The 23,363-nt window shown below is 34.1% G+C and overlaps 1 protein-coding gene across 1 annotated transcript in view; it reads right to left on the bottom strand.

The window, feature by feature from the left end:
- LRRC7 (leucine rich repeat containing 7) overlaps nucleotides 1-23,363 on the bottom strand; it is a 299,869-nt gene that overhangs the window by 121,928 nt on the left and 154,578 nt on the right. Inside the window, exons 7-9 of the mRNA XM_090269599.1 lie at nucleotides 17,504-17,578; nucleotides 11,573-11,717; nucleotides 6,765-6,837 (exon numbers count right to left, since the gene is read on the bottom strand). Coding sequence (XP_090125725.1) covers nucleotides 6,765-6,837; nucleotides 11,573-11,717; nucleotides 17,504-17,578 — 293 coding nt within the window. The remainder of the gene's footprint in view (nucleotides 1-6,764; nucleotides 6,838-11,572; nucleotides 11,718-17,503; nucleotides 17,579-23,363) is intronic.

The following is a 23,363-nucleotide window of genomic DNA, read 5'->3' as shown; positions in this document are numbered from 1 at the left end:
ACACAAATACACACATGAGACATGTGAATAACAGCTAAAATCCATATACAAATTATAAGAGTAATGAACACATTCAGTAAGGCTTTGCCTTATTTCATGTATTGGTACAAGTGACAGAACTGGAATTAGTAATATTTGAAATTAAAGAATTGTATTGATTTAATTTTCTAAAAATATTCTCTACATTTTTCTCAGCTTTAATTTAGCCTCCATGAATTAGTCTTAGTTGGGAAAACCTTACTGTCTCATTAACTCTCAATTACCTAGCTAATAGGGAAGAGGAACTGTGAATATATTACATAGATAATGATAATTTTACTTTAACATCATTTATGACCATTAGAAACCATTATATCTTCTATTAATGTAGATGCTAATAAACATAAAAATAAATGGCTTTGGGCTTCAATTTTTTAGTTCACTTTTAAATCTTAACAGAAGTAATGTAATTCAGTGGAAAATATTCAGACGAGCTTGGGTTCCAATTTGAGTGCGGCCACTTAATAATGAATGCACTTGATTATTAATCTCTGTTTTTCATCTATAAGCTTGGTTAGTAATGCCTGATATGTAGTTTCATGAGGATTAAATGTATGCTAAGCCCCTGGTATAGATATGGCACTCTATTAAAATGACCTATTATGAGGTAGAAAGGTACCCTAAAATTTTTTTTGAACAATCTTTTTCTGAAACATGTAGAAGTTATACTGTGTTATCTTCTTTTTAAAATGGGTCATTTCATGTATATAAAACCTTCCAGTAGACAAAACGTAAAATTACTAGCATTTATTAGTAAGAGATGGGAGCTGGACATATTTCAGATGTCTAGGAAAAACTGTAATTGTATTAGCAGAGATTTAGTTGAAAGGGATATAATAATTAAAGAGAGAGATATAAAACTTGGAAAATGCAAGCTACTGCTTAAAAGTGCCCATATAGCCCAGGGGTTAATAGACCATATGGCAGCTGGCCAGCTGGACTGAAGTCTGGATTCTTGCTATTACTAGTGGCTGCTGCCTCATAAAGTTACTTAATTACTCTGTAAATCAGTTTCCTCACTGGGCACAAGGGAGTGACATCAGTGCTGAACTATGTGTTGTAAGGACTATTTACATGCAAAGGAGTTAATATATGTAAAACACTTAGGATGGGCACATAGAAAACATTGAGTAACTTTGCCATTATCCTTATTTTCAGAAATTATAAAATCAATTATATTTAATTTAGGCTGGGAATCAAGTTTTAGATTCCATCCTTAATTGTCTCATTAACATTAGATAAGTTACTTGAGCTGCTTCTAAACAGTGGAAAGAAATTAACAAAATTTAGACTAAGTTTTCTATAATGCTTACTAAATAAAAGTCACATAGTTGTACTAAATTTTATAATCTAAGCCAGTTTAGTCAAGTTGTGGTGGAAATAGTAACTGTTAAAGAATAGTTAATCATTTAGAGATTTTCCTGTGATATAGCTGATAATGAGCAGATTTATCATCACTGTATAGATATTATACATTTCATTTGACCTAATTTCCCCTTCTCTCTAAAGTAATTATTAGTAACCACTGCTTATCTTTGGACTGTTTGGAAAGTTAAATAGATTTTTAAAAAGAAAATCTGTAAAATCTTTTATTACAGGAGAAAAGTATACCCCAAATGCAAAATGCTGTTAAAAGTATTTAGTGAACAGATCTGTAACCTATGAGTAGAAAATAGTTTCACTCATTGTAAAAGATCTTAAAAGAAAAAAAAAAAGACTCTGTATGCTTCAAGTTGGGGTACTGAAAGATTTCTTAACCTTTTGTTATGGCAGCCTGAGCAGACTAAAAGAATGTATTATTATCATATTTGCAAATAAGTATAAAACATTTTTCTTTTTAAGAACTGGATGTTTCATTCATGTTATATTACTATCCTCACACAGATGAAAATAAATAAAATATTTAATCCTCACAATATTCTTCTGAGGTAGGCATTATTATTATGGTTTCCATTTTACTGAGGAGGGATCTAAGGCTCTATGTTACCCAATAGCACATCTAAGAGCCAGGTTTTGAATCCAGAAGGTCTGGCTCCAGAGCTAAAACAACCAACTACTATGGTTAACTTCTCTACAGCAGCTTCATTTTAAACCAGCATCTCAGGCAATTCTAGTGCAGGCACAATAGAGTAGGGTTTGAGAAAATACTTAGCTGACAACTATAAAAGTAAGCTGAGTTTAGATAGTGGTTCTTGAACTTTAGTGTGCTGGCCCAATATCCAGAGTTTCTGATTCAGTAGATCTTGGTTGTCTCTGAGAATGTGCATTTCTAACAAGTTCCCAGTTGAAGCTGATGCTACTGATCAGGAAGCACATGTTGAGAACAAGCAGTCTACACTAGACTATGGAAAAACTTAAATTTTAGTACAAAGTAATTTGGGTTTTATCCCATGAAGGGTTTGTGTGTGTGATTTGTTTTTAATTGTTTTATTAAAATAATGCTACATGGAACAAGATTTAAAAAGTACAGAGTGTATACAATAAAAGAAGTCTTCCTATTTAGTCTATTCCCTAGCCTTAAAATTCTTTTTTTCAAAGCCATGTACATTTCCAGTTCCTTGTGTATCCTTCCACTCTTAGGGAAAAGAAAGAAATATGGTTTTTAGCACTTGGATACCTATAATAAAGTTTATTTATTTTCTTGTTAATACAGCAGTCTAGTAAGTATACTACTATACTTTTACATCTAGGGTATTAAAGTAATATAGAATAAATATCTGGGTTAAAGAATTAGAAAATTTTAGATTTAGGGGGGAATATAAATGAGGAGTTTAAGTAATTTGTCGAAGTTCACACAATAAGAGGTTTAGCCAGGATTCGTACCCACACTGTTTGACTCCCAAGCCATTGCTTCTTGCACTATTCCTCAGGGGTTGAGGCTCATAGAGAAGAAGGGACTTATTCAGCTTTGCATAACTACTTAGATTTTTTTCATTCCCCGACCAGTTGTCTTTCTGTTTGATCCATAAGAGGAAATTACTTTTAAAAATATCTATTCAGAGCTTTGAGGTTTTATCGCTTTTGTTAGGGCAATGAAGCTAAGAGAGAGAAGGTTCAGCATGCAGTTTCTCTTCCTATGAAACATCCTTTGCCTCTAGAGCAATGGGGCCCATTAAATTACCAAATATTACAAAATATGTGATTCAACTATCACATATATAGGGACATCATATATAGTTCAACTGAAAGCATAGCTTTGAAATCTGGTAACTTCTCTTAGCCTAAGTTTCTGTGTTTATTGATGGGGAGATATCAAATACACATAGAATAGTATTAATTAGCCTTTAACTACATAAGAAGACATGCTAAGCACCAAATATGGTGTCTGGTGCGATGTGAACACACACAAAAAGTTGTTTATTATTATTTTCACTGCACATTTAATTATTAGAGCAGCTGGTACTCCTAGTCACAAATTAAGGTTCAACAACAAATATAAACAATTTTATGTTATGTGCATAAATGTTAAGGAATCTATTTCAACTGTGAAAAATGTTGAAAATGAGTTCTTCCAGTAGTTTTTAATATTTGGACTACTAAAAATTACCAAAGCCAAGTCTAACATATGGAAACGGTCTATGGCAGAATGAGAGTACTTTTGGTCACTGCACGTGGTTGTAACATTTTTAGGATTTTGGTGCTCAGAGTCCTAGGTAGAATAGTGCAAAATAAAATATAGACTATTCGACTATTTGCAAAACACTTTCTGCAAGTGATATGGGTTTCCATTTAATATAATCATAATAAAATTTCAACTCTAGCCATTGGACTAAACCTCTGATCTATTAATTCTGAAATTTCTAACAAAAACAATAAGCTTTATTATTATTATTATTATTATTGTTATTTTTATATTACTTCATGCAGATTGCTTATAAAGGTATACTATAAACTTTTAGAAATTTAGTCTATTTTTGCCGTTGTGCAAATACAAAACATTTGTTTCAGGTGTTATCTTTAAATGAGAACATACGTTAGATATATTTGTCATAATTTTACTACTTAATCCATGTTGTGATATAAAACAGAAATATTAAAGTTTTTTTTGGTCTTATGACCCCTTTACATTTTTAAATATTACTGGTAACTCCTAAGATCTTTTGTTTATATGTTTTATATCTATTGGTATCTACCACATTATAAATTAAATTAGTAATTTTTAAATAATTATTTATTTTTGTTCTTAAATAACAATAAAAACAATAATATGTTGGTATAAGTAACATTTTTATACAAAGTATCTGTATTTTCCAAAACAAAAACACTAAGTGACATTATTTTTTATTTTTGCAAATCTCTTCAATGTTTGGCTTAATAGAAAGCAACTGGATTCTCTTACCTGCTTATGTATTCAATCAGCTGGGGTATATCGTTTTGAATGAATTATGTGAAAAACAAAATCAAGCTTCACACAGTTATGTAGTTACAAAAGGCAGATGAACATAAAAACCTTTTAAGAATAGTATGATTATTTTTTGCTTTTATACCAAAATTCAACAAGTGGCAGCTTCTTAGGGAATAATTGTGATGTGAAATCTGAAACTATACCAATGAACTTTTCTTACTTTATGTACTAGTACATTAAAATCAACTGGTCTATTTTGAATTCTGAATGGGTTTTTTACTAATGTCTAATTTTATAACATGCATTGGTTGCTTGCGAAATGTTCCTTCACTGAATTATACAGATTTTCCAAATGTTGACACATTTTATAATATAGTATTAACAAATCACATTCATTAATATCCCATCATTCTTATCAGAAAAGCCTTTAAGTATTGGGAAGCTGTCAAGCTCAGAGTGGCAGATAGAATTTTCCAAAATTCTAATTTTTGCTTAATAGCTCCAATTTTATTGTTGGCAACAAATACTGCCAGTTGTTTTCTTGAACCGTCAAGCTCACTTTGTTCATTTTTGGCAAAATGGATGCCAAATACCCAAGTCTAAATAATCATGGTTGCCAGTTCTTTTTCTTCTTTTTAAATAGACTTTATTTTTTAGAGCTGTTTTAGGTTCACAGAACAACTGAGCAGAAAAGACAGAGATTTCCCATATACTTCCTACTGCTTTATTAAAAAAGTCCTTCTTTTGTAATTAGTCCATTCCTTTAATACTCCTCTTTTATGTTTCTTGAAACAATAATCAGAGAATGATAATGGCACTGAAAATTTTAAAAAAAGAGCTTTTATGATAACATTATTAATCTTTATCCCTCTAAATCAGTAATCAACCTTTGAATTGATTAGGCCCTTTATCTTTTTTATATTTTTAAGGAAAAAAATGATCAGTTTTAAAAAGTAAAATGAAAAGAAAACTAAGTATGTAAATAACCTAGCATACAATTCACTTGTTTACTTAAAAGTAAATTTTCTTTGTCTGTTTTTAGATGATCAAATCTCTTTAATTTGTCTTCACAGAGCTAGAGTTATTAGTGTATAAAGATTATATTAGAAATTCAGTATTGATCTAGGAAAGAAAGATTAGTGCCTAAGAATATAATTAGATAGGAAGAATTTTTTAAAAAGATCAGATTGATAAAGATAATTACTTTAGTGTATACCTAAAGAAAGTAAAATTGTCTCTACTTTATATTAAAGAAAATGGAAGTAACTGTAGAATAAAATATATGGTATGGTGATGACATTAAAATAATTAAAAAATGATGGAGATTTTCAGTAATCTCCAAGATCTAGATGTTGGAATTTAGCCTGATTATTCCACTCTTGGAAAGTGAAAATTTTCATATCAGTGGTTACTTGCTAACTTGGGGTGAAGGAGTGGGGAGAGGAAAGGGCACCAGAAAATTTTTGGGGTTGAAGGATATTTTCACCATTTTGATTGTGGTGATGGTTTCATGGCTTTGTAGCTGTGTCAAAACTTATTGAATTGTAGACTTTAAATATGTGCAGTTTATTGCATGTCAATTATACCCAATAATTTTTTTTTAAATAAAAGCTTCTGACCCCAAATATACCTAACTCTGTTAAATTACAGATTTATATAACCCTTCACACGGAGATGTTGAGCAAAACCTTTGTATAATGGTCTTACATAATTTCAGAATAAAGGCACCTTATTGATTTCTCAACTTATATAAGTTGTAAACAAAAGCATTTCAGTGAAACACTGAATTGAGAACCAAATGTTAAAGTCCACATAAAATTAGATATAAATTGCTCTCAAAAAAATAAAATATTTTTTATCCTTAAAAGGCAATAATGATCTTCCATCCTGAAGCTTCAAAAAATGCAAGCTAAAACAAATGGTTATCTCTTCAGCTTCTAAAAACACATTAAACTTTTATAAATATCAATTATTACTAATAATGTAATGGTAATATATACATAATGCAGATTAAATTGATTTTATTTTGTAAGGCACATTCAAGTGACTCTAGAGTTATTACTCAGTCAAAACATCAAATTAATAATGTGGAAAATTACAGGCAAGAGTATAATTGAAGGTCTAGATAATCACTTAGCTTATGAAAGAATGGTCAAATATTTTTCACAATTTATATAGTTGGGTATCAACATTATATTCAGATATAAAACTACATTAAGATATATACAAATATAACACTAAATAAAATATTGTCTAAAATAAGTTAACACATGGACAAGTTATTAGTATCTCTAGTGGAAAATGTTTTGAAATCAAACTCAACAAATCCTTTTGTTTCTGGTTTTAGAGAAGCTGACTGATATGAAACTTTGGTACTTACTTTCCAATTGTATTGGGTAGCACTGTAAGTTGATTGTCATCTACTTTCAGAGTAGTTAGTTTTTTCAAGAGTCCTGAAACAGAGAAGTTTTATTAATATGTAGGAACAGATTTCTGATGGGAAATGCACTGTAAAAGAAATAAAAGAGTCATTTATGATAAATATTTGTTATGCTGATGGCCTTCACTCTGCTTATATAAGCCTACAAACTGATATTTGTGTGTCGTCTAGTTTTAACCTTCCAGTTGCAAAAAATTTACTTTTGTGAATGGGAGTTCAAGTACATCAGGCAAACAAACAAAACACAGGGGTCCATAGAAATCTGAGTTGACGGTAATACTACCACATTTCCCTTTTTTATTATGCAGCAAATGGACCAGATGACATTTTTCAAGCCAGCTGTGATTTAATATTTAATTAACTCCTAAGCATTAATAACTAACATTCCTGTTGTGATTCAAATTGAAAACAAATCTGAATTAAGCTTAATAATTAACAAATGGGTACGAAGAATTACAACGTAGTGATTATAATCATGGACTTGGATATTACAGCATATGACGTTATACTCTTTTTGTTACCATAAATCCTTGACTTGTATCAGCAGTCAGCACAAAACTTGAAATTTTTAATATACTATGCAGAACTTGCCAAGAATTAAAGGTCCAACTACTTATCTTTACTGTCTGATTTATGCCCTCCGTACCCTCACCTTTTGCTGTACTCCCAGGGTTTTAATGGACATTAACAAAAAAGTAATTGAAGAACAGCTTCCTTTAACCAGCCACAGCATGACCTATAATATCAATATGGCTTAAATAGCCAAAATCCAAAGGCAAAACATTAACAGTTGGCTAATTTTTGTTTTACACTGTAAATATGCATATATATGTCATAGCTACTTATTTTGCAGAAAGGTTGTTCTGATGGATATAGTAGGTTTCATGGTCAAATGTGTTTGGGAAATGTCAAATTAAACAAAATTAAACACATTTTTAAAGAAGTTTTTCTAGGAGTTTTCAATATACTAATGTAGCAATGTGACTGTCTGAAGTTATCATGGCATTCATGAGCGTGCCTGCAAGTATCTTGTACGTGTAGTGCCTTGTGAACGTGCTTTGAGAAACACTGCTTTAGATGATGCCCCCCTACCTCAAGTATTTGAAGGATTCCTTAAAGGCACAGAGTGAGTCACAAAGATTCTAAAATAAAGCTGTCGTTGCACTTTAAATTTCAGTATGCTCAGTTATATATTCTTGAGAAGCGCTCACAATCCCTACTCTGAGGGAGAAAAATGTTACCATGGTCACACTGCTGTGAGAAAATACCTGCGATATTTATAGCTTAACTACATCAGCTTAAGACCCCAGGACACACTGCTGAAAACAGCAGCACCTGAAAAAGAGGACAATCCACACTGGGGTCATTTATCTCTGAAGTGTGAACACCCACTGCCATATATTCATCTATGTTCAAAGGGTGACTGAGTCACCGTAGCTTCTCTGGCTTGTGTGTTAAAATACCAACGTTGGAAGTGTAAAAGAACTCCTGCGCTTGTTCATCAGTTGTGAAAAGGAAACAGGGGACTATGAATTATAGGTAAATTCCGTATGACTTGGTGATCCTGACCAAACGACTGCCCCTGCCACCAGTGGACTTAGAGGAGGGTTGGAAGTCTCAGAATCACTTGAGTGGGTCACAAGAAGTTTTGGACTGGGTTACAGATAGCTGAGCAAACCCCATGAGGAAGCCAGCTAGGTCTCAAAGCATTCTTTTAAGAAAATCGCAGTCCCCAGATGTGATGCTGTGGAGAGAAAATCATGATGCAGGTTAGGGACTATGGCTAAAAGGTTGATGTAACAGATTTTTCCAAGAATGGGGTAGTGGTTCTGACAATCGACAGCAGTTTCTAGAGATTTGAAAGTTGAAGCAAGTGAGTCTCTCTGCTCAGTTCTGTCTGTGAGTTTAAAGGAATCTCACTTATTTGTGATGTGAGTACTTGATCACTAGTGTATTCCATCCAAGGGGCGCTCTGGACAGATTCTGAAGCTTCTGTAGAAATCGAATTGACCTTGGATTGGAATGAGGTCAGTGCCTTCACCATCATCGCTACTCATTATTTTTCCCTGGCAGATATTTCCTTCACTGCATTTCTGTCATAGCTGCATGGACTCTTTTAGGCTACCCACCAGGAATCAAAAGTGTTTCACATTCCTTCCTTATATTTGCACCCTTCCCCATGTTCAACTCATTATCCTATACTCCCAATTAGGAAATCCTGAAAGAAATAAAAAGTAGGCGCTTTGCTATGATTTTAGTTATGAATATATAATTAGCAGCAAATATGTTAAATATTAATATAATATATTAAATAAGCTAATATTTACATAAAATGTACACATATGTAATAGAATTTTGAAAGCCAAATAGCTGTGCATTCATTAAATCACAGATTGTAATAATTATTGTAATAGCCAATATTGATTGAATACTTACTATGTTTCAGGTACCATTCCACACAATTTTACATAGATTAATTAATTAAGTCCCCAAAATAAACTTGTGTAAGGTCACATAGCTAGTAGGGTAGAAAAGCAAGAACCTGAACTCAGATAACTTGACTACAAAGCTGCCTTTCCCAGACCAGCAGGCTAATATCCTAGCCTTCTTTCTTAAAGGGAGATATTTTTAACAAATAATTATATCATATTTTGTTTCACTATGTGACGCTTTTATTTCCAGGATTTATAATGGGTTATTTTAAAAAATAACTCCTATTCTTAGTCATAGCTCCTGTTTTTGTTTGATAAATTATTATTTTTACAAATGTTATTCTTCCTTTTATCTATAGGAAGATATTTAAAATATTTTTTTACATTGCTTGATAACTTTGGTTTCCTTTGAGTAAATATTCCTACTCATTTGAATATTTGATTGCCATAACAATATTAGCTTTAATTTTTGTTGTTGTTGTTGTTTACATGTTCATTTGTGAGGGTGAATGTAGTCTCATTATCTTTGCTCATCCTGCCTGTCTGGCAGTTTTATGATTAGCTTCACCTGAACTTCATGTTTCTGGAGTTCAGAACCAGGTCCTATATTAGTAACATGGTGTTCTCATCCCACTGGATATTGCAAATCTAGTCCAAACCAGCCTGTGATTTGAAGCAGTTTTCACCAGTGAATCTGTAAATATTTTTGCCTTCCATTCCAGCTCCATAGATTAGTTATAGGTGTTTGCAGCCTTTCTTCACAGAAAAGAGGTCTCCTCCTCAATCTCCTGTAAATTCGAGTTCCCTTGTCATGTTTAAGGGTTTTTTTTTTTTTTTTCTTCTTTCTTCCTCTTCACTGGAGGAAAGGAACTTAAAGCTGCCGCTATCATTTGTGGTCTGGAGTCCATCAGGCCTAGAGTCACTGGTGTGTTTTTATTCTATCTCAGGTTCAGGTAGATGTTCATTCTTCTTATTTTAGTAAATATTTACTTACTAAATATTTAAAGGGCACTTATCATTACTAGGTATAGTGCTTGGTATTGATGAGGCAGTAATGACCATAAGTTATTTTTCTATTCTCACTATGTCTTTGAAGAGGTATGGAGCCGTGTTTGAGTAGGAGTGACCATTTTTTTCACCTTGAACACCGGATGCTCTTTTTTTCATCTTGACCACATTATACTTCCTTACCTTCTCTTGAACAAAGCAGTATTTTCTAAACTTACTTGATCTTAAGTTTAATCTAGGATATTTAATAAACAGATTAGAGGGCCTATCACAGACTTACTGAATCAGAACTTTCAAAGAAAGAGCCTGGAAATGTGGAAGTGTTTAATAAAGCTCTCAGATTAGTCATATAATAGAGCAAATTAGAGAAACACTGTTATAAAATGTAATTATATAAATCAAAAAAGTCTTCAAATTTACAGAGAAAAGCTATCTTGTTTTGTTAAAATTATATTCTCTATTAGCCTGAAAATGGAAGTAACAGAATATTGAAGAACAATTTGGGATACTGATTTGTCTTCTATCTTCCCTTCAATCAGGCTTCCTAGGTTGTGACTTAATTTTCAGAAGTATTAATAAGTTCCAGAACATATGACACATTTAATTCAGAGTGTTAAAAACTATATTCTAAAGCTAAGTAATTTGATGATTACCCTACTTGATGAATACACCCATACATAATAAAGACAAGATAACCACACAAAAAGATTTGGTCATTATTTAAATTATTCTTTTATTATTTTACTCATATAAAATTTATAATTAAAATGAATTGAGTGCTTAATATATACTACAAGACAAACTATCTGCCCTCATTAATCTCAGCATGTAAAGCACATTGTATCTTTTTAATATAATAGAACTATGAGATATTTTATATTATTATACATCTTTGTTATTCACAGATCATAGCAACATTACAACAATATTAAAAATAGAATGTAGCAACACTATATGAATAGAAACTACTGTAATTCTATAGTAATAAAGGGGGACATGTATGGTTACCAACTTACTCTAAATCTAAGACATATATTCCTTACAATAATATTTTACAACTTAGGAGATATGAAAAAATGGAAATATATCAATTTAGTAAGATTATTTTAATAGGAGAGCTTCTTAAATTTGACTAGAGTTACCACTTAATTTCAAGATATTGGTAAAATACTGTCTTTATCATCTTGAATAATGAACTTATTAATTTATTAATATCAAGCTAACACTATATTCCCCACATCTAAAACAAACTATACTGCCAAGAAAGAAAATGGGATATTTGGCAAACATGATAAAATATATTCTCACCTATAGAGTCTGGCAACTGTTGCAACATGTTGGATGAGAGTAAGAGGTCCTCAAGGGCTTCACATCCAGAAATGTCCATGTCAACTGTTTCTATTCTGTTTTTTGACATATCCAGGTACACCAACATCTTTAACTTCCCTATAGACTTGATGACATTGCATAAACTCAGGGTTAGTTGAGAAACTTTCTAAAGACATTTTAAAGTTTTAAAAACCACAGCACATTAAATTACTTTTAAAAGAAACTGCAACAATAATAAGTGTGGGCGAGAGTGTGGAGAAACTAGAACTCTCATACATTGTTACTTGGAATGTAAAATGGTGCTGCCACTTTGGAAAATAGTTTTGTAGTTCTTCAAAATGTTAAACTAGAGTTTGCATAAGACCCAGTGACCCCTAAGTATATATTCAAGAATGAAATATATGTATACACAAAAACTCAAATGTTCAAAGGAGTACTTTTCACAATAGCCAAAAAGTGGACACAATGCCTGTGTCCATTAATTGATGAATGGATAAATAAAATGTGGTATATCTGCATGTTGAAATATTATTTATCAATAAAAAATAAAGTACTGGTACATGCTATAAAATGTGTAAACCTTGAAAACGTATGTAGTGAAAAATGCCAGTCACAAAAGATCACCTATGATATTATTCTATTTATATGACATGTCCAGAATAGGCAATTCTCTGTAGAGTAGATTAGAATTTCTAGAGGCTGGGGGTAGGGGAGACATGAAAGTGACTGCTGATGACTTCTGGGTTTCTTTTATTGATAAGGGAAATATTTTAAAATTAGATTTTGGTGATAGCTGCACAGCAATGTGAGTGTTCTACAAAGCACTGAATTGTAGTGGGGTGAATTTTATGGTCTGTGAATTATATCTCAATACAGCAGTTAAAAGAATACAGTAATAATCTCAAAGTTGCCACTGAATTAAATAAATAAATAAATGTACAGTTGCTACCAAAGCAACATATGTTGACATGTTGATTCTTAAAATTTCAAATGCATAAGAAGGGTTTTACATTGTGATTTGGACTTTACCCTACACTGACCAGATTCAACATTTTGTTTATTCAGCAGTTCTTTTTCGGAATCTACTGTGTATCAGGGTTTTTGTCATAAACTGGAGAACAATCACGAATAGGTCAGCTAAGTATGTGGAGAGACTTGTCATCATACAGACAGTCTTTATTCTGAAGCAGCTCATAGTACTGAAGGAAACTGTCAAATAAACAATAATTATAATAGCCTACAATATGTGCAATTAAAAAAAAGCATGTAGGGAATACCAAAGAAGCACAGGGCTGCAAATTGCCTGGCCGACACTGCTTGTTGTCAAGAAAAGGAGAACCTGTACCTGGAAGAGAGCACAGCACACACATTCCCAGAGAAGTGTGAAAAGGCATGGCATACTTGAGGCAGGGTAGGAAGTTCAAAGTGATGGAATATAGTGATGAAGTTGGGATTATAGGAAGCCAGCTGTTTAAAAGCCTTACATGTTACATGGGGAGATATGAATTCTACATAATAGGCAAGGAAAGCCGTTCCAGGCTTTTCAGGTGGAGAGTGACATGACCACATCTGTGCTTTAAAATAATAACTTCAGAAACTTGTAAAGAGATTTGTGACTGGGGTCAGGTGACCCGTTAGAAAGATTTGAAAGCAGCTGATCTGAGGAGAGGAGAGGGACTTGAATTGATGCAACAGAAGAGAGGATGAAGAAGGGGTGGGCTCAAGAAAAATTTTGATGTTGAATGACTGAATTAGTAACTGATTGCTGAGGACAGGGGAGGAGTCAAGTCATACCTCAAGCAAGGAGTGAACAGTAGTCACTTAGTTGAAAAAAATGGACTATAGGACTTAGAGCAAGATGAAAGTATTTAAGGGAATGTCTTGCAAATAAATGTCCCACATATACCAGTGTTTACTAGTTCATCTGTTTGTCTGGTCTCTACCCGTGTACATTTTACTGTATTGTCTCTACTTATTGGACAAAGTATAACTAACCAAATAAATAATGCATACAATAAATATGTTACACACACAAGCACAGTTGGCACTATGCTAAGTACTTTGTATTAATTATCTGACTTAATACTTTATATTCTCCCTCCTCAAAATTTGTTTTGTGGACCAGCAGCACTAACACCACCTGGGAGCATGTCAGTAATTTAGACTCTCGTATCCATTCCAGACACTGAATCAGAATCTGCCCTTTCACGCACATTGAAGTGTAGAGGTTAAGTAATGTCACCTGTTGGGTTCCCTGAGAAGCAGAGATGAAGAGAAGTTTAAGAGAGAGAGTTTTCAGGATGAATACCAGTGGAAAGGAAGAGGTACAGAAGGAAGTAGCATTGGGCAGATGAAGAAATTGGTCTGTGATCAAGTCTTGAGGAAGTTTTCAGCTGACGCTTCAAAGAACACTGAAGTTGGAATTGCCTTAGAGTTGTCCTGAGTGGAGGTGAAGGAGCCAGGCTTTTAATACACCTGCATTGCTTGGCCATTGAATGGAGGTCTCCCAGAATAAAAGTGTGACTCTGGGTGAGGAGGTCCTCTCTAGCTGGGGCAATTCCTAAAGAGACTGGAGAGCTGCAAGCCACATTCCCAGAAGCTGGGGAATAGAGTAAGTTCTTCCTTCCAGGAGACGGATGCATGACAGCATCTACTACAAGTAACATTCCAAGGCTACCCATTAATAAGTAGCAGAGCTAAAACTTAAGCTCACTTTTATTGGATTACACACTACAAAGCCTATTGATTACATTGGTAGTTCTGCCCTCTAACTCCCTGATCAACCCAGCACATAGTCCCAGCCTTGCTCCTTTTGCTCCCCAAATGAGCAGACAGTGTGACCTAAGTTTTGAAGGAAGTTAATAGCTGCTAGGCTAGGAATTGAGTACTTTGGGTGAGTCAGGCCAGAGGGCTGAGTTTCTCTCCATGCCTAGCAATATGTCACTTGGAAAAATACTGTCAGTTTACTTATAGCTTTCCACCCCAAGGAACTATTATGTTGCCTTATCTCATTCTTCTCTTCTGGTGAGCAAGAAAAAAAATGATCTATGTGTTTATGTGTGTGTGTATCTCTTTTCTTGTTCCTTTATCATGAGGAAATTTCTTCTTTGCAGCTTCCTTCATTGCTATCCACAGTGCAACTCAATAGTTTGGTTTGAAGTTTCTAAAACATCTTTTTATTGGGAAATAAAATAACCCTTTGGTGTTTATTTTTAGTTTTTCTAAACCCTCATTCTCAAACACCTTATAAAGGCAACAGTATCCTAGAGTGATAAAGGTCTTTGAGCCCAATAACTCAGATCTAGAGGATCTATAGGTGAATAGTGGAGAGCAAATGAGAAGAGCAGAAGCCATCATAAGCAAAAGACGATATCGAAGTGTCTTTAAAAATTAATGTGGATTCAATATATTGTTTAGTGATATTTTGGTCGATGGATGTTAGAGTGATGGTCACAAGACAGAGTTATATAGAAGACAAATGTTTGATCATTATCTATTTGCTTCTCTGATTTATGAAAAATAGAGTGGAAAAATGATAGCCCAGGCTTCCAAAAATCTTTAAAAAGTATATTAATGTATTATAATATGTGAACTAATAATAAAATAAACTTGCTTTTATTCCTGTCTTTTGACACTAAATATTTAAGATTAACCATTCTGCGAAACTGATAGACACAGGCTGAAGACCACATTCAAGATTAGTCTTTCAAAGTCATGTGTTTCTAGCTAATTGTATAACAACTATCTGTGAGCACTGATATTTAGAAAGCTATGCCTGTTTATGATGAGGAGTTGTGGGGTATTCCTGCAAGGAGTATAGTAAAATGTGAAACTCAAGTGTACTCACAAAAGTAAGAAATCTGCTTAAAATTCTCAGTATATAAAAAAAATCTACTATTGAAACAGGCAAATTAGGCAGCAATATCTGTTTTACAGATTTCATACCACTTTGCCATTTTAATAATGTTACTAAGGAATTTGAGGTTTGAGTTCATTTGCAAGATTGGATTTTGGGAATCGAATGATTATGAAAAGTAAGATGAAACTAATTTTCATTTGTACTTCTACTGATTCTATAGTGACATTTTGGAGCATCATAGTGAATATAATAGTGAACAACAGCCTCTGGAGTTGGACTGAATTACAGTTCCACCATTTACTGGTTGTGTGACCCTGGGTCACTTAGTTATTGCTCTTTCTGTTTGGGTTTCTTCATCTATAACATTGGGATGGTAAAAATACAATTTCATAGTTATTATGAGGATTCGATGAATCGATATTTGTAAAACACCTAGATAAATGTTTAGCTTGTGATAAATGCTGTATGATTTTGAATAAATAAATATATTGAAGAAGCAGGTACTAACTTTTCCAACAAAACATACATTCTGATTCCTCGATCTTGCAGAGGGAGTTGATGAGGGTCTTACCTGTGTTGCCCCAGGATTTGTACCTACCTTCAATGTGGCACAAATCAGGCTCTACTATGTGTAGTAGAATCCAGATCTTTCTCTCCTGTTATGTGTGAGCTCCTCAAACAAATATATTCAAGATCATTGAATATATTATCTTTTAGCCCTGACAGTAGCATAGTTTCTAGTTCATAGAGGTGTATTTGTAAATGGCTTATGAATAAATCAACAAATAGAAGATATGCATGCTTTTCTGGTTTGTGTCTGCAATGATAGTAGAAATCTATTCTTTTGATAAGAAAAGAAAGTATTCCTCCCTAATCTTTTGCCAGCTTGTCTTCTTTATGTGGCCTCATACTTATTCAAATGAGAATAAACTTCTTGTTCCTGTCGCTTTTGTAATCATTTAAAGAAAATTTTAATGTTCATTCAGGAGAGGAATAAAAGTGGTTTTGGGAGCACACACCTAAATCTCAGTGGCAGAGAAGTATTACAAATTCAGCTGTCCTGGCTTCTCAGCCTAATGCAAGAAGTTTGGAATTGGTTATTACCACTGAGAGCCTTGTGGCTGCTGCTGCTGCTGCTGCTGTGTGTGTGTTTGTGTGTGTGTGTCCGTGTGTACACATGCTTATTTGAAAGCATGTGTTATGAGGAGCAAGAGACAGTGTTTTATGGAAAGTCATTCTTTCACTGACTAAACGTGTTGATTGGTAAACCTACTGCTCAGGAGATACTGAACAGCCTGTTAACTGAACACAACTTTTTATTCCAATTTTACTTTCTGTTTTTAACACCTTATGATCTTTGCCACTTTCAAAAATTCAAATAGTTTTACTAAATATTACCTGAACTAAGAGAGATTTTTATTTTATAAAGGAGATCTAGCCCTGCCTGGTATGGCTCAGTGGACTGAGTGCTGGCCTGCAGACTGAAAGTTTGCTGGTTCTATTCCCAGTCAGGGCATATGCCTGGGGTGTGGGCCAGGTCTGTAGTTGGGGGCATGAAATAAGCTGTTTCTCTCCTTCTCTTTCTCCCTCTTTCCCCCTTTCTCTAAAAAATAAATAAATAAAATCTCCAAAAAAAAAAAAAAAAGAAAGAAAGAAAAAGATCTAACAATATGATCAGAAACCATTATCTAATTACCTATATGATTAAGGTTGATTTTGCAAAACAAAGACTTGGCATTATATATAGCATTTCTTTTTGCACAATATAACAATATAAAATTTTCAATTTTTAAAATAATAGTGAATGTAGAAAAAGATGACAAATTTATTCCTAAGAGAACAAGAAAAATCTTTCATACATTTTACATATCTGTAAGAGCCACACAAGGTGTATGAGATACTCAAAACAAATAGTGTAAAATGCTTGACAACTGAACACTCCTAAAAATGTGTTACTTTGAAATGCAAACACTGAGATTTAAGATTACTATAATTACAATTAATTTATAACACAGATGCTAGACAATATGGCATAATAAAAACTTACATACCCCAGGTAGCATTTGCAATGCATTATTATCCATCCACAACTCCCTTAAATTTTGTATTTGATCCAGAACTTCAGGCTGGGAGAGACGTGGAGAGAAAGGTAGAGAGAAGAAAACAAAATTAGTCTTTTCTTATCACAATATAAGGTGTATTTTCTTGGCTCTGGAACTTATATTTGGGAATCGAGTGTCAATCATCTAAGAAATTTCAAGTTTAACAAACCTCCAGCAAAACTGGCGGTCCCTGAGGTTGCCAACCTAGAATTGATCTGGAAACAATTAGGACAACAATAAAAAATTAAAATATACTGTCCTTTAACACCCTACGATTATCATTTGAAGCACTCGGTACACCCTATTCAGTACATGTCTCACTTCTTTATTAGAGTATAAGCTTTTAAAGGCAGAACAACATATGTTTTTAAATCACTACATCGTCATATCCCCATGGTTTGCCATGGTATGTGGCACACATTAGGTTTTTATCATGTGTGTGTGTATTAGCACCTTATATAACCCCTCTAGGAATTACATACCATGATGTGATAATAGTATGAATAAGACCCACTCATTTCTTATCCCTTCATTTACTCAATAAATAATTATTTGTTGAATAGTGGGGATGTCTACTACGTGAAAGGAACAGTGCAAGATCTACAGTTATTCAAACTTTGCTCTTGCCTTGAAACAGCTGATGAGAGAAAAGAATAACATAGAGAAGTTTGGAGAAAAGAGAGAGAATATGATCAAGGTTAACACATAACACACGAGGAAACACTTTACCTAATTAAATTCTGTCTCCTGAGCAGCAGACTATATAGAGAGAATAGAGGTTGCTATTGCTGCGACCATCATTTCTTGATTTATGATGACATTATACTGATTTCTCTCCAGAAATAATCTCTTCCCCAACTCTAAGTCCACCTACTTCCCTTGAAGTTGATTCTTTTTTACTGCTCCAGGGGACTGGCTAAAGCCTAAGCTAATCAGTGCACTGTATTCACCTGGTCACAGGGATTGGCTCAAGGATGGGACATGATCCATTCTGAGCAGATAATTCTTTGGAGGGGGCTTTTGGGGAAAGACATTTGGTCTTCCCTGCTGGATTCAAAACTGGAAGGGTACAGCCCTGGGAGCTGCAAGCATGAAGTAAATGAGGCCGCCTGTTTGAATTAAAAGATGAATTCTGATGACATTATAATAGCCTGAAATTAAGATATATCTGAAGTCAGATTTTTTTCTTTCAACTGAAAGAATTATTACTGAAATAAGATACAGCTATAGTTTAATAGAATTTGAGACCTAATTAAGAAAGCCAATGTATTTTATATTATTCTAGTGGAAAAGAGTGAAATTGTACCATGTAATGATTAAAATATTGATAATTGTGGATCAGTAGGAGTTATGCATACATCTGGGCTTTGGAGACTTGCAGGACAACTTTAGAGATATTTCTGGAGGCCTTTAGCTTGCAATTGCAATGGAATGTGGGACTATTTCTGGGAGAAATTTCCTATAAAATAAGGATCAAAATGTAAAGTCAGACCATGGCTGTGGAATCAGAGGCATGAGTAAATGTGGGGGATTTCTCTGTGTAGGAAAACAGTCCCACTGTCACTTTGATCATAGAGAAAAGGCAGTTAACCACTTCACCTGTATGTGAAGCTGGGCAAAGATAGAATGCATAAATCGAGTGTAGGAAGCACACTCCTATATGCAGAGGCTTTGAGGCAGCGGGCTGCCTAGCAACTGTCAGGGCAATTGGAAAACATCAGTTACATGGTGCAGTTTCTCCTAGGTGTAGGCATCACGCAGACTTTAGGAGAAGAAGTAGAGCTGCGTACTGGGTAAGTTTAACACAACTTTATACGTATGTAACAAGGTGGAGATAATGTATAAGCTTGGGGCAATGAGCATGATTCAGGATAGACTCTATTATGCTGTGGTAATGAATTAACCCTGAAATCTAAAGGTCTTAACAAAATGGTCTTAGTTCCCACTCCCACCACATGTCTGGTGTGGGTTTTTCACCCACGATCTTATGTTACCACCATGTGGAGACTTCTTGAGGAGGCAAAGCAGAGAAGACAGTGCGTGGAAAACTAGCTTCTGCTTTAAAGACTTCAGGCTGGAAGTGACACATATAATTTTTGTGTATACCTCATTGTCTAGAACAGTTGACACAGCCTGAACCTAAGTCCAAAGAAGACTGGGAAATGTAGGAGGAGTTCATGGAATATTTGGTGAGTGCTACTGTCCCTGTCACACAGTGCCTCCATATTAAAAAAAATGACATGAATGAATACACAGCACTCATTTAACTTAGTTATCCCTTTATTCATTAAGTATTGTACTTATGAAGTATTTTCTAATTTCCAGACTGGAGTCATAATACACAGTATGGTCTTTGTCCTCAAGAAGCTCATGGTTTATTTTTGAAACAAACATACAAACTACATATGCATGATATTATGAGAATATAAAGGAGGGGGACTTATGTGTCCTAGTAACAAAGGAAGTCTGACAAGGACTCATGGAGCTAAAATGAGAAGGAACTGGTCAGAAGAGAAGAGAGGAGAGGAAGCACATTTTAGCCAGAAGCAGGATGGTGAGAAATAACATGATGTATGCATGGGGACAACAGGAAATTTGCTTTACTGGAGTGTTAAGTTTGAAACAAAGTCAGTAGTAGAAATGAGGCTATGGGAGGGATCTATGAAAGACCTGTGTTTTGTTAGGGAGACAGGACTCTGTTGTATGGGTGAAGGACCACCACTAAAAGATATTTAATAGCAAGGGATTTTGGCAGATTGGTATTTTATATGTATCACTTTATCCTGGGAGAAAAAGAAAAAAAAAAAAAAAAGAAACACTTACTAGGGCTAGTAATAAAAGAGATGATGAATAAAGAGAAGTTGGATTCAGGAAACATTTAAAAGATGAAAATTATTCGACTTGGTGACTGGATGCGGGAGTGAGCGAGTGGGTCATGCATGTCTCCCAGTTTCCAGGCACGTGGTGGTGCCACCAAGAAAGACACAGAATATCGAGGTAGAAGCAGATATGTGGGAGAGGCTGGATTCAGTTTACATCATGACTTGCTTTAGGTTCCTGTGAAACATGGGGGGAGATGTCAAGGAATTAGTTGGCTGTTGAAATCTGAAACTTAGAGGACAAATCTGAGCTAAGGATATGACAGATATTTTGTGAAAGGAGAAACCTATGTGGACAAGTTCCCTGAGGGGAATGTAAAAGGAATCAAAAGTGCAGGTGACTGAGGAAGGAACCTGGGGGAACACTAACACCTGAGAGCTAAGAACAGGAAGAGCAACCTACAGAAAAAGGCAAGAAGATATGGAGTCCAGGAGAGTAAGGGGTTACTAGAATCCAACAAATAGAGCTGTGCTAACAGTAAGAAAGTGAACAGGAGTGTCATACACAGGAGAGGTGTCCAGTGGAAGAAAAGACTGAAGACGTTCACTCAATTTTGGAAATAGGAGGACACTAGTAGCCTTAGCGATAGCCATTTTATGTGATAACTATATCATATTGGGTTGAAGATAAACAAGAGGCAAATAAATGGGGAAAATGCAGATAGAATATTTTTTGTAAAGTTTGAATGAGAGGAAAGAAGTTGAGGGCTAGGAAGAAATTGAGGAAGTCAAGGGAAAAGAAGGCCAGTGGAAAGGCACTAGCAAAGAGGGACAGATTAAAGAGAGAAAACAGTGTAAAATTCATGGAGTAAGTTCCAGGAAAAAACAAAAAAGATGGAACTCATGGCACAAGAGAAAGGGCTGGCCTTGAATAGCAGTGGGACACTTCATTCACTGAGACTCAAGGGAAGATGTTAAATATGGTGTGGGAATAGATGGGCACCATGTGAGGTGGGGGCTGGAAACTGAGAGAGCATGTTTGGAGATCTCAAATTTTCTTAATGAAGTAGGGGGTAATCTGTTGAGCAGAAAAGAGCAAAATTTTGTACATATAGAACACTTAGGGACTATGGTATATACTGAGTCATTTAAGGGGAATTAAGAAGAAGCCAAGAGTAATCAAAAGAGCTCCATCAACAGTGATTAATTTAACTTTTTTGGAAGCCTGTTGGGGACTAACAGTCTAGGAAAAAACAGAAGAAATAAGAGAGTTCTGATTTCCATAAGGTCAGAGGGGACTGTAGTAAGGGTGAGGGCTTGAAAGAACTAGGTGAATTGAAAAATTAGAATGAGAGAGCAGAAGCTGGCTGTTGAAGATTTCTGAAGGGCTCAAGGGATGACAAAATTCACAATGTAACCCTACGTGGTATGAAGTCTTTGTGGGTAGAAGAGGATGCTATGGGAACATAAGCCCTGAATGATCTCTCATGATTTGGGGAGCCTTTTATGCACTGTATAACTTGCTCTCTTGGCTGTGTCAGATAAAGTGGCAGATACAGCTAAGCATTTGTATCTCTAAAATCTCTCTAACACTAGGTTCTGCTGGGGACCCTAAGCACTCATCACTACTTGGAAAGGAATAACTAATGTTAATCTATATTTCTACTTTATTTCAAAATGTCTCATTTTGATTTATTTAATGCCATAATAAGGTAACAATAGTCCTACTTTATGAATGAAGAATCTGATAATCATTTCCTGGGGAAAATGAGAATGATTTGATAAAGTTTGTATAACTGCTGCTAGGATTGTTTCTCAGGTTTTCTGGTTCCAAAGATACCATCAAGTTACAGTTTAAAATTGAAGTTCTGAAATAATGAAGAATGTCAGTGATCAAAAATGCCCAATAAGGAAAGTAAATTATATGCTGGCTTTCTTAAAAAAAAAAAAAAAAAGACAGTATTTTTATTACTGAATGTTATAATAAAATGTACCAAAAAAGAAATTTCAGCAACTTCCTAATAATAGCAGAGACAAAATATATTTAGCAGATCAATACATAACCTCTCTGAAAGAAAAAACACATCATAAAGATGATGAAATGGCATTTCATGATTAATAGACAATATTAAAGTGGATCTTGGAATTAAACTAAATGGCTTACATCCAACCTAACATATAAATAGCACTTATTCATGCTATTTAATTTTATCCCAAAGTCAATTATTTCCATTAAAAATGAATGAATTAACTCAAGAATAGCTTGGGGTATTTAATGCTGGTGAAGGTGCTGTGAGCTAAGTAAGCACTCGCATTAACTACTTTGGAGAATATACATTAGTGTTGTCTATTACAAAATTATTTTAAAATTGCTTCCCACATCTTGAAATGTTCAAATCCACTTTTAGACAACTGTCTTACTTTAATGACCTGAAATATAGAAAAATCTTACTGTAGAAATACTTCATTGTAGAATAACAACATTAAAAATTTGTATATGATCTAAATGAACAACAGCATAATAGATAACCAAATAATAATAAAAGTATATATCAGTATAGTATGCAACAAGGATGAGTTATTCATATTTTTATGAATGAAAATGGATAGATATTGTGAAAAATATTGACTGAAAAAACAGTTATAGATAATTCATATAGCCCAAATTTGAAAAAACATGGCTGTATAGTTATAAATGCATTTACATGCATTAAAATAATGATATATGGAATAGATACACACAGAATTCAAAGTAGTAATTGTCTTGGGAGATACCTCAAAAAATTAAAAATGGACCTGCCTTTGACCCTGTGATCCTACTTCTGGGAATATATCTGAAGAAACCTAAAACACTAATTCAAAAGAACATAAGCACCCCTATGTTCATTGCTGTGTTATTTACAATTGCCAAGAAATGGAAGCAGCCCAAGTATCCATCAGTAGATGAGTGAATAAAACAACTGTGGAACATTTACACAGTGGAATACTAC

This window comes from Furipterus horrens, unplaced genomic scaffold, assembly GCF_987537825.1.
Source record: "Furipterus horrens unplaced genomic scaffold, mFurHor1.1.pri manual_scaffold_3, whole genome shotgun sequence".
NCBI lineage: Eukaryota > Metazoa > Chordata > Mammalia > Chiroptera > Furipteridae > Furipterus > Furipterus horrens.
This window is presented reverse-complemented; position numbering and strand designations above follow the sequence as displayed.